Source organism: Brachyhypopomus gauderio, chromosome 7 (assembly GCF_052324685.1).
Source record: "Brachyhypopomus gauderio isolate BG-103 chromosome 7, BGAUD_0.2, whole genome shotgun sequence".
Lineage (NCBI taxonomy): Eukaryota > Metazoa > Chordata > Actinopteri > Gymnotiformes > Hypopomidae > Brachyhypopomus > Brachyhypopomus gauderio.
Window position 1 is genome coordinate 20,054,787 of NC_135217.1, and position 12,661 is coordinate 20,067,447.

The 12,661-nt window shown below is 43.3% G+C and overlaps 1 protein-coding gene across 2 annotated transcripts in view; it reads right to left on the bottom strand.

Annotated features, from left to right (window-relative positions):
- Nucleotides 1–8,085: 8,085 nt before the first annotated feature.
- znf385d (zinc finger protein 385D) overlaps nt 8,086–12,661 on the bottom strand; it is a 26,488-nt gene continuing 21,912 nt past the window's right edge. For both annotated transcript variants that reach the window (XM_077012407.1, XM_077012408.1), the window contains exons 5-8: nt 11,226–11,486; nt 10,225–10,406; nt 9,800–9,904; nt 8,086–9,325 (exon numbers count right to left, since the gene is read on the bottom strand). In XM_077012407.1, the coding sequence (XP_076868522.1) occupies nt 9,098–9,325; nt 9,800–9,904; nt 10,225–10,406; nt 11,226–11,486 (776 nt within the window). In that variant the 3' untranslated portion in view covers nt 8,086–9,097. The remainder of the gene's footprint in view (nt 9,326–9,799; nt 9,905–10,224; nt 10,407–11,225; nt 11,487–12,661) is intronic.

Below are 12,661 nucleotides of genomic sequence, written 5' to 3' on the forward strand. Positions count from 1 at the left end.
CGGATACTGGTCTGATACCTCCCACAGGCTGCTGGAGGCCAGGACCAGTACCTGGATGGATGGCTCCACAGCGAGTGAAACTGGTGGGCACTGGGATCAATATTCTCTTGAGCCCCCTGAGTGGTCCATAACCGACCCTCTACCAGTATGTGCAGCTTGTTAACACTGATGCACCTGCCTGTCCAGAGGACACGCTTGTGTTCTTTCAGATTGGTAGCGCTGTGGTATCTGGTAAGGCAAAATCTCATCCTTTACAGAAGCTTGTGGATATTATCTGTAAATAAGGTCAACGTCAGGGACATTGCAAAAAAACAACAATGGTGTTATTACAAGAAACCATTTGAGGATACTGTTACACAAGATGATTTATATATGAAGCATCTCTCCATAAGGTTTAAATGTGAGTTTTACTGTACTTGCATGTGCTATGAACTTCAGGACTTAGGCAATAGACTCAACTAGGTTATGGGGACATTAGTGCAAGAAAGCAACACCACCTGCTTAGAACACTTCATCAACTTCTGACTTCCAGCAATCCTGCTACATGGCCGCTGGATCCAATTCCTTACACTCTTCCAGAATATGTCAAAAGATCTCCTTCCATTCATCTCAGCAATCATCAACAACTCCTTAGTTTCAGGTCATGTATCTACCATGTTCAAAATGGCAAGGGTGGTACCAAACTTGAAAAAAGCAACACTTGACACCTCTGACATGAACAACTACAGACCGGTATCACTCTGGAACGAGCAGTCTATGACCAATTATCTCTCTTCCTCACCCAGAACCAACTCCATGATCCTAATCAGTCTGGCTTCAAATGGGCACACTCAACAGAAACGGCCCTCAAAGCAGTGACCGAGAAGCTCCATGCTGCCAAGGCAAACAAGCTATCATCAGTTTTAATTCTTCTAGATCTTTCTGCAGCCTTTAACACAGTTAACCACAACATCCTCCTCTCTGTTCTTTCTAGCCTCGGTGTGACTGGTTGTGCTTGGAAATGGTTCCAGTCATATCTTGAAGACCATTCCTATCAGGTAACATGGAGAGGATCCACATCCAATCCATGTAAACTTTCCACTAGAGTCCCCCAAGGCTCCGTCCTAGGCCCTGTTTTCTTCTCTTTATATACTCGTTCCCTTAGTGACATTATTTTGTCTCATGATTTCTATTATCATTGCTATGCTGATGACACCCAGCTAATTCTTTCCTTCCCTCATTCTGACACCCAAGTTTCTGGGCATATCTTGGCATGCTTGACAGATATTGCGTCATGGATGACTGCTCACCACTTGAAGCTCACAGTTTCCTTTGAGAACACCTTGTTAACACCATCAGAAACTGCTCGAAGCCTGAGTGTAACGTTGAACCAGTTGTCCTTCTCAACACGTTTCAAAGCGGACCAGATCCTGCAAATTTCTCCTCTATAACATAAGGAGAATACGACCTTTCCTTTCACAGGAAGCTACTCAAGTGCTTGTGCATTCTCTAGTCATCTCAAAGCTGGACTACTGCAATTCCCTACTTGCAGGTCTTCCTCTACGGGTCATCAGACCTCTACAACTAATTCAGAATGCTGCAGCACGACTTGTCTACAATCTTCCCAATTTCTCACATGTGACTCTGCTATGCTCTCTTCACTAGTTTCCAGTAGCAGCACACATCAGATATAAAACCTTGATGCTTGCTTACAAATCCAAAAATGGACTAGCCCCTCCCTACATGATGTCCATGGTCAAAAGTCAATCCGTACAGCAAGCACTCAGAATCTCAAGCTTGGCTCAACTCGAAACTCCACGCTTAAAGTCTCATGGAAGACAAAGCTCCAGACTATTCTCTGTCCTGGCTCCAAGATGGTGGAACGATCTAGTTTAGTAATAGTCTGACTCAAGGGTATCTTGAATTCTAGCCTATCCGTACTATTACCTAGGATGAATTCTGTGATCAGATGCAAAGCACTTTGTAAGTCGCTCTGGATAAGAGTGGTGTGCTGTGAATGTAAATGTAAACACACCTATAAACTGCAGAGTACTGTAATTGTAATATCTGTTGTAATATGAGCAGTATAATGAATTCCCCCCGTCCCCCGAAGAGGCCCCGTCTATCTCCAGCGGCTCCTGGAGGTTTTGTTCTCAGACAGAACTCCATCCATCTAGGTGGAGGTGGTGGAGAAAGCCTGACTCAGCTCAACGGCTTCTCTGACATCTTCCGGGTTTTCCGGGCTTGGCTGCCTATTCTTAAAGAATGGGCTGTTTATTTGAGTGAGAGACACCTGCTCGCTTGGCTCCAGGGACAGGGCTGGGTCCAGCAGACACGCCAGCTCAAGCAGGCAAGCAGGACAACAGGAAGAGATTTCTGCGGGCCTTAGAGGGTAACAGAAACGTCCGTTTCCTTTTCCCACAGTTCATTTGTCTCCTCACACAGGGCCGTGGTGGTGCTGACGGGTGACCCCATTGGGCATGACCCAACTACACTCTCCCCCACAGCACATGGTCTTCCCGCTTCCTCGGGCCGAATCATGGTGCCAGGAAGCAGCAGGCTTTGACCCAGTGCCACAGAGCTTCTTGCGCTGATGCTGGTATCTGTGTTGTCTCCCCAAGAAGCTGGAACCCCCCAAAGCTAAGTATGAGTCTGTCTCCTTCAGGCAGTGATGGGGCCCTGAGGAAAAACAGCTTGGTCGCTTACTGTTGATAAAGGTACACTGTCATTTTTAGTGACTTCATTTACATTGTGTGATAAACATCTACATTTAATTGTTAAGACACTTCCTTACAGATACCTCAAAGTCTTTGTGATCTACTGGAAAATATTACGTTTTGTTTGTTTGGATGTGACAAAAGGTAATCAGAATCAAAGCAATCATACAAACCAAAACACTTCACATGTATATTTTTTCATAGAGCCCTTTGTCTACGAATTTGAGGATGTGAACACACCTCTATTTCCTTCAGCTTAATATCAAATCAATTGATGGTGTCACTACTTTATTCCAAACTCACCGAGTGTCTCTTTAAATGGAGTTAATTAGAAACACTTCTACCTAAAATTCATGCCAAGAGCAGATGAGTATCTGCACCAGAATAGCTGCCTATAGTCCTTCAACTACAACAGCCATAATTTAGAACTTCAGTACGCCTGTTTTAAAGTGCACGCCATGATTCTATTCTGCTCTTCAAATACTCAAGTAGCACTTGGATGAAGTTCAGCTGTTTACTTTCCTCCCCATAGCAACTGTTTCCTTAGCAACAGTGTCAACTATGACAAAGGCTGTGCAGCCTATGATCAAAGCCTGCCAACATCTCTGCATCTGGGAACAAACCGAGCCCTTCACAATCAAGCAAATATTATCACAAGTGGCTTTAGAGTCAGCGAGGACATGCAATGGTACTTTTGTTTGTTTGTGTTTTGTTAAAAGAGCCTGTACACATGATTTTAAACCATCATAAATGCATCCAATTGTTTGTGTACTGGATTGTAATTTGACTTTTGTCTGTCATACATATTGCCAGGTGACCCTTGCAAAAAAGCAGTGAATTACAATGACATTTTAACAAAATAAGTGAAGAAAGGTAAACAAATAATGAGCTCTGTTATGAATAATAATGCAGTATAGCTTTAATGCTCTTAATTCACTCATCTGTGCATACGTTTGTTGTCCAACAGATGGCAGCACTTTGCTTTAGACAGATGAGCTGCGCTAACTGCTTCTACATATAGATAAATGGATAATATGAAATTAGGCATAATTGAATCAATGCTGTCTCCAGTGCAAGTCATTGCAAAGACCTTTTGCCAATCTTGTGTTCAGTGCTTAAACAGGTTGAGGTGGTGGTCTGGCACTCCAGTTGTAATACTCTGCACCTGCCCTTCCTCTGAATCAGCACTTTTTTTTGCATAGGCAAACTGTTCTGAGGCTTTTGAAAGCAGCCAAAACATTATATAAATCAATGCGCATGCAAATATGCGTGACCCAGTGTGCATGGGTCAGTATGGAACATTCCAGAACAAGCTGCCAGTGGTTCAGATTCAGCTGATGTCAGTTTGCCAGTTTTTTTTTTTTTTTTTTTTTTTTTTATGGCCAAAACAAGAGGAATAACAAGAACAGCCTGAACTCGAAGGCATTGCCCACCTCAGTCTGCTGATTGGCCAGCTCGCACTCGTGTCCTATCGGACCCACCATCCTCGAGCATGTTCACAGAACAATTAGAACAAGAGCTCTGTTGAATTCATTACAGATGACTGTGGGTGGAGGACACTGAGGATGATGGTCTAAGTCGTGAGCCCAGGTCTGGGCACTGGCTCCTTGTCCCTGCTTCTGGCACTCAGTGTACTGCATGATTCTTCATGTCCCCTGATGAACAGTCTCTCGTGATGCTGATCCCAGTGTAATTTAGTAATTTTTACAAACTAACTCACCCGTTTCTCTGTTGAGCCAAGTGAAAGTTCTCAAAATGACGTTTATAACTACGTCACTCCACCTCCAAACCCCACTTTAAGCTACCACCTCCAGAAGAAAACCAAAAACACATCTTACCAGGAAATGAAGTGGAACCACCTGAAGGAGTCTGAGTTTTGACAGCACTCTCAGGACACCTCATTTTAACAATGCATTTTATGTCTCCCAACCCTCTAGCCAATCATTAATACATTTATATGGAAATATATTATAAATCTTTGACCTTGTACCATCACATTGGAGACCCTATGGAAAACTGAATACTTAATCATTTCTCTAACAGTGATGCCTGTATTCAGCACGTTCACCCAAACTGAGGAACAGACTGGATTTAATGATTTGCAAATTGACACATTTTTTTTTATATCCAGAGTTCATGAAAACTAAAAATGTACAATTTAATACATAATGGGCTGCCACAAAGGCTCGTGAGATCTCCAATTAGAGAAAGACTAGTGCTTGGTTAATTACTCCACAATTATCTTCATGGTCAAGAATCATATATTAAATTATGGACTTTGAGAGGGTTTCTCCTTTAAGACAATTAAATTAAATCCCAATCAGCCTTAATTGTGCAGCTCTTTATTCAACCAACATCCCCACAGAGCAGTTACTGATCCAGTCTCCATAATGAGGGCATAAAGAGTAACAGTGGCATGGAAATACTCCCTGAAATGCCATAAGGAAGAAACCTTGAACAAGGTGAGAGGTTTGAAAGGTATTATACGTCATTTAAATGGACTGACATTATCGTTATTATCTATCGTATACTGACCTACACTTAGCAGTTCCAAACCAGTAGCCCTGCATCTGAATGTCAGCTCTCAAACTTTGGAGCTAGGGAACAGCAGCAATGAAGATAAATGCAACATTCACCTTCAGAACTCTGTTTTTGGTTAACCAGGGTTAATCTAACAAATCTTGCCCCTTTAGAATATTACATTGTAGGCTATAATAGGGTGACCATACGTCCCCCGTTCCCCAAGATGTCCTCTATTTGGGACCTAAGACCTGTCCTCCGACACTTTATTTGTCTTTACTTTGCATATTCTTTATAGGCTCCGCCATCTGACACGCCCTCCACTCCGCCATAGGCTGAGGCTGCTGTACAGTCGCTTATTCTCACTTGGACACAGACGCGTCTGCCTTGTTAAAACGGCGTTTTCGTATTTAAAACGAATTGTTTGTCAGGAAAGTATACCTGGGAACATGACTAGTACTGCAAGGTGTCTAGTGGTGTAATGGATTTTTATGGCAACAGATTTTCATGAAACTTATTCTTTATGTTATTTATTTGTTTGCTTGCTTGTTTCGAAAGCAGTAGGCTAATTGTAGAGAGGAATCTGGCCATATAGGCTCTGAAGGCAATCATCATTGCTTCTGTAAGAAAGTCTTTGAATGCTAGTACGTCCAAGTCAGACTAACATGAAATATTTTAATTCTGACATTGCCTCCCACAGAATTCCCATCAGACAAAGCCAAACGGTATGCATCTTGTTCCTTCTTGATTAAAAGTCAACAATCGCTCATTAGCCCATATTTTGTCAGTTGTCACTTTAATTGATAAAGACAGGCATTACAACGACAGGCGAATAAATGCCAAATCGCGATTATAATCTTAACCCATGAACGAAAACTCACCTTTTGCCACGGGTTATCAAGCGAGGTGAAGGATTTTACGGCTACGGGATAGAATAACGACTAAAGAGTAACAGTGGCAAGGGAATACTCCCTAAAATTCCACAAGGAAGAAACCTTGAACAAGGTGAGAGGTTTGAAAGGTATTATCCATCATTTAAATGGACCGACATTATCGTCATTAACTATCGTGCTTGCTGACCTACACGTAACAGCTCCAAACCTCGCTGGCTAAACGTCTAGCGAAAACAATAGTTCAAGGTACTAAATTACCATTACAGTGAAGCTTGGTTCACAACTAATATAGTCAGTTGTTGCTAAATCCATACACTGCATTATCTCATGAACTGTGTGTAAAATAATGGGATCTATCGATGGCTAATAAACCTATATGTTCGTTTCGTAGGCTTAACGATCTCGGACCGAAATGTTAAGTTATTTTTGTCACAATCTGACGTCTGAAGGTAAGCAGCGTTTGATTTTGCCAGTCCGTCCTCGGGGGGATGTCAACGGCCTTCTAGGTCCATTAGCTTTCTTCACATCCTATGTCAGACACTTCAAGAGAAGGACACAGTGGTGTAAACGTGTTATGGTGTCTACAGGGAAACGCGAGCCAGAAATAGTCTTTCGCGTGTATTCCTGGTCTCTCCTCCTCAAACACCCCGTCCTCGAAATCGCTTTCAGCTCAAGTGAGTCATCTGCGCCGCAAAAGGCTGAAATGAGCGGCCACGAGCAGAAACCTTTGAAGTCCACATTAAGGCTGCAATAAGTACAAACTTTCGTTACCATACCATACTAGGGTTACATGTCAAACGTTGTAACCCAGAAATCACTGTTTAACTGAATGTGACATGTAAATATTTTCTAGTAGGTAAGATGAGCTTCACATTACAGTGCCTTCAAGAAATTGGACCATAAATCATGTCAGACTACATTGTTGTAACTACTCGTAATGCCCTTCAAAGTGCCTCATACGCATTGTAGTTCTTTGTAAAAGTTTATGCTCATCATCCACCTCATTCAAAACATTTACTTTTGCACGTGCACTGGACACTTTACCAACCCGAATTTTATGTGCACAGGTCTAATTGGTCTAACAGGTGTAATTACTCACATGGTTGATTTACCATGCACAACGTTTTAGCGAGCCTGTACCCCATTCATCACTGATCAGTAAATAAATGGGGTTTTTTTTTGTTTTTTTTTAATCATGTGGTTTTTTTATTTTATTATTGTGGTGTATGTGTGTATAAAATATTTGGCAAATCTGACATTAGAACACCTGATTTTACTGCTGTGTTGCTCCTCTGCCTGGGATGCAACTAGCAGTGTGTATGTGCATGTGTATGCATGTCCTTGTGTGTGCGTGCACACGTGCGCATGCAAGTGCACGGACAGCTTTCTGGAAGAGCCGTTTGCACAGAGCACATCCCACATTGCTACAGATGTTGGTCATTATTAGTTCAGACATCGTCTTGGAAACCGGACCGGCGCCAGCAGTACCATTCAGCAGCCCGCAGTATCTGCTCACCAGACCAGCTCTACGGGCCTTGAGCTGCAGCAGAGCTGGGAGTGTGGACAAGAGGGATTTCCACCCCCCCCCCCCCCCCCCCCCTATCTGTTTTAGGCACAGATAAGTCATGGTGGGAAATGTACGCAACAGAGTGAGTTCAAGTATGGGTCTGTGGAGGGAACTGCTGGGTTCATCCAACACCTGGAGCCTGACGTGCATTTGACAAATGTGACTTCCACTGAGGTGTCAGAGAGCAAAATGGATCAGATTCATAGTTGGTAGAGGGTATGGAGAGTAGCGGTGGAAGCGTGCGTAGTTCTGAACTAACGTAGAGGGTTGGTGCAGGGCCCATCAGATTAGGCATGTTGTTAGTGTTTGATAGTTTAGGGTCAAACTTGGCTGAATAGATTTATTAATCACTCATGACTGATCTTGGATAGAAACATTTCACTGACCAGAATAAACAAGAACTCTTCCAATTATGAAATATAATAGATTGAGATATTTCCTAACAATTTATCACAAGTCTTAGAAATAATCAAAACCATCAGGTGGTGTGTGTGTGTGTGTGTGTGTGTGTGTGTGTGTGTGTGTGTGTGTGTGTGTGTGTGTGTGTGTGCATGTGTGTTTGTGTGTTACTAGTTGAGAGTATTTTAATTGTACAAAACAACAAAGTATGATTTTATTTGAAATAGTTAATTTTTTTTCACATTGCTAGATGAAACATAAGCTTTGTCATCCTTGCAACCTGTGGATTTTTGCAAGTGTAGCTTTAAGAGAAAATTAAACACACATACACACTCACACATGCATGCACATACACGCACACACACAAATATATATATTTATCTGCCTAGCAGGTATCCCAATATAGTTTAGCGGTACTTTGAAAAACATCAGCAGTACTTTATTCTCAAGACCAACTTGTTTTTCCTCTAGTATCCCCTAATACCCCTTATCAGTTCAAACTATCTCTAACACACACACGCACACACACATACATACACACACATACACAATAAAACAAAGACTATACATACAGAAAGGAATAAGACATGTTCTAGCCATCTAAAGCGCTGCAGACAGATACAGAAGGTGGGGCTTAAAGTGCAAACAGCAGAGCAGTAGAACATATTTTTTCCCCCAGACTATTTTCAGCCTCTTTCTTTTAATACAGAAAACATAATTTTCCTCAGAAGCAATGACACATCAATAACACACTACATTTAAAATAAAATTTTAAAAAGACATTATATCTCTAAACACATTTATAGCTTTAAAGTCAGTGTGTCACATGGCGCTGACAATGCATAGTTACCTGGTTTGTCTCTTTACTTATTGCGGTGTAGTATCACACATCAGATCCAGGCTGGACTCATGTGTAACACTGGAGGGGGTGGAGCATAGGCAAGCACCCACATACGACCGGATCAAAGTACCACAAAGGCTGAGATGGTGCAGCTGACGTGTCAGAGGTCACAGTTCAGAGGTCAGTAGGGAGCGAACAGTACTGGTGCATGGGCGGTCCTGATCGGCCCAGGGGCGGGCCGAAGAAGGGCTGTGGGGAGGGACTGAGTCTGAAAGAGGGAGGGGTTATGGCTGGCACGCAGAGAGAAGGTGGGGCCAACAGCAGCTGCCGCGGCGACTGCTGCTAGGTGGGAGGGCACTATCGTGGCTGGCAAGGCCTGACACAGGTCCTTACTCAGAGGGATTTTCAGCTGTGGGGACAAGTCAGACACACACAGGATTGGAGTAACTAAGTCTGAAGCATCCAAGTTGTTTTGGCTTCAAAGGCAGGCAGGAACAGAAAGAGAGGTTAAATGAATATTAGAATCTAAAAAGACCTCGTGACTCTCCTTGGTAGTATATTGTATATTTATCATTTCCTGGCTATTTTAAATGCAACTTTATGTTTCTCTATAATACTATACAATAAATTATTCGGATGTATATAAAAAAAACATATACTGAATTAAATAAATGTTATTTGGTCCACAGAGGCAATTCATTTCTGAACATATAACATCCCTATGTTCAGAACCAAAAATATGCAAAAGGTATATGCATAAATACACTCCATATCTCACTCCATATATGCTATGTTAATATAGATATCTGCTCTCTCATGTTCATCCCCTGAGGTTCTTGCGTGGTTAATTCTGGATGGCATTAGCATGTTTGCAGGTACCCACCGTTTGCTGAATGGTTTGTCCTCTTTGGGTCTTGGCATACGGGCTGTACTTCGGTTTCGCAGGCTTTCCTGCTGCTCTGTCTTTGTGGCGCCGGCTGCTGATATGCTGAACGGAAGGAAGCAGAGAGTTACAGGGCCTCACTTGCTGACCATCTAGCACTGATCCAGGATCTGTTAACACTTTTTCCGCATCCAGATGAATACAGCTGTATTGACAGAGGAGACTTAATTGCAGATGAGTTTCTCTCACTTTTGATAAACACAGACCCGTTTTTTGGCATGCACTTGCACACGATCGCAAATTTTTCACATTTCTACAAAACGTTTAGAGCATAGTTACTTTTACCGTAATATCAAATGCAGATTTTTGGCTCGTTTCCCCCCCCCCCTTTCCAGCACGCGTCTTTCTGCCATGTGGACTCTGACCTGCTTAAGCTGCGTCTCCGAGTTCACGTGCACGTCACATGTCTCACAGTGGAATGTCTTGTTCTGCAAGCCCGTGGCTGCAGCTGTGGATGTGGGAAGCTTGCTCTTCACTCCTGGCCTGGGGAACGACTTGATGGAGCCGTTGCCATTCCGAGCCTCCAGCATGGTCTTGTGCTTGGTGCCTGAGGAACATGATGAGACACAACCCAGATCAACGTGGAATCAGTGGCACTGCTGTAACATAAAGTTGGCAGTCAAGAAGAATGTGTGGTGAGTTATGAGTTGAACGACGCATAAAACTTCTCACCCAATGTTGGGAATGATGGTTCTTGCTAATGGGCTCCATAAATGTTTTATGGCTCTGTTGTGTATAGTACACTAAGGTTATTTTGCTCAACTGTTTTGCAATGTTTTGGAATGAAATGTCATCGGTGACTCATACTGACAAGATGGGCTAAGACAACTTCTGTATCTTCTTGTTGTGGTCAAATATGTCTGGTTGTGATCGTATTACTGCACAAATTAAAGCTGTTTATCTTTGCAGCATATCAGTCCTGCTGCTTTAGCAGTTCTCTGGGTTCGCTGGAGAATACTGACGTCGAGTATACTTTGCTGCGCCATGCTTTTTGGATAGTTATGCTGTCTTTGCTTTTGTAAGACAACTCTGGAAATAATGATTCACTGAACCCATCAAAGAAGCTTCAGACAAAATTGCTTCATGCAGAAATGCTTTAAAAGTGAATAATGAAATCGTTTCAAACCATTTCACAGTCTGTGCTTGGGGACAGAAGCAGTTAGGTAAACGCTAATTTAATCCAGGTTAACCTGCACTGTGTTTTCCTTAAATTATTTTCCACTGTTGTTTAAAATGGAAATTTTCTATCATACAGGTTTGTCTATTCTCTCCTTGAGCACGCCGGGCTATAGAGCAGGGACGGCCATCTTACAGAGTGGTCAAGGACACGCCAACAGACCACAGAGCAAAGAGAAGGAGCCCTCACCGCTATTGTGAGCTTCCAGCTGGGAGGGTGAATTGACAGCCACCTTGCAGAGGGAGCAATATAGGAGACGCAGGGCTTTCTCCTCCTCCGTCTCCGTCTCGGGGTCAGTCTCCGTGTCTTGCTCCGAGGGCAGGGGTGCCCCAGGGGTGGGGCTTGAGCCCTTTTCCTTTGCTGCCACCATTGAGGTAGACTCAGCCTCCACAAAGAGATGTGGGGCTAAGGGTGGGGACGTGGGAGGATGGAGGACATTGGGACTGCCATCTGCCAGGGGGGGGGGGGGGGGGGGGGGGGGTAGAAGACAGAATGGTTTTTAGTAATTCATGGAGTGAAGGTTTTAGCGTTTGCTGTTGTGGTGCTGACACAGTGACCTTATTGCCAGTTACTGTTACATATTAAGATGGCATTACAACAACTGTTGTATTGAAACAGCCTTTAGTACTGCTGTTACTACTGTGTATTGCGACATTGATGTTGATGAATAGCAATTAAGCAGTCTGTCATTTTAGACCCACCTGTTTAACTGCATTTCAAACTGCCTTAATTTTCACGTTACAATGAGATCTGCATGTACAGACTGTGTTTATCTTGTGCAGTAATGGTGAGCTTATTCTATTTCACTGTCAGTTACATCAACAATACCACCTTTTAAAAAAAACCCTTTCTTTTCAACTCTATTGTAATTCCTGGATTTAACATAGTGGTTTGAAAGCTCTGACGTTCTTACTGACAGCTTGAAACCATGGCAATCCATCTGACCTCACGGGTCCCGGCCAGTTGAACATGTGGCCTAGAGAACTGACGGCAGACACGTATGCCATGCTAGCTGCCATCACATCGTTCTGATTAAGCCACAATTCTGCTAAGCTCACGTGTCTCCCCTGTACTTGTATATGCGGATACGTGTCACAGAACCACAGCAGAAAATAATTGTGTCAGTCAGTGTAATCCAATGCTGCTGACAGAAAAAAAAAATTAATTACAGGGAATAAGATAAAGTTCTACTGGTTTTCTCAAAATGAGGTCTGGGGTTGGCAGTTCACGGTGATCAATGTCCCAGAGGGCCTGGTTTCTCCACGCAGACATCACACAGCCTCCACTCTCTTCATCTCGCCTCCGTAGACTCAATCGATACTGAATTATGTCTTTCTGTTTTGGTGAGCTATTAAGTGGATCCCTTATTTATCTCTCCGCGCCCCTGCCCGCATGGCACGAGTGATCTCTGAGTGAAGGTATGCATGGCTGCCTCCACCCAGATGTATCATAATGATTTAAAAAACAACAATAATCTCTAACAAATAAAAAAACCTCCCCTGGGAAGAGCGGAGCACAAAGTCTCGCAGGCCTGACTGGTGCACAGCCCTGGAGTGAGCCACAGGTGTATAGACCCCCCCCCCCCCCCCCCCCCCCCCCCCCCCCCGAGCTGTGGGCAGAGGAGG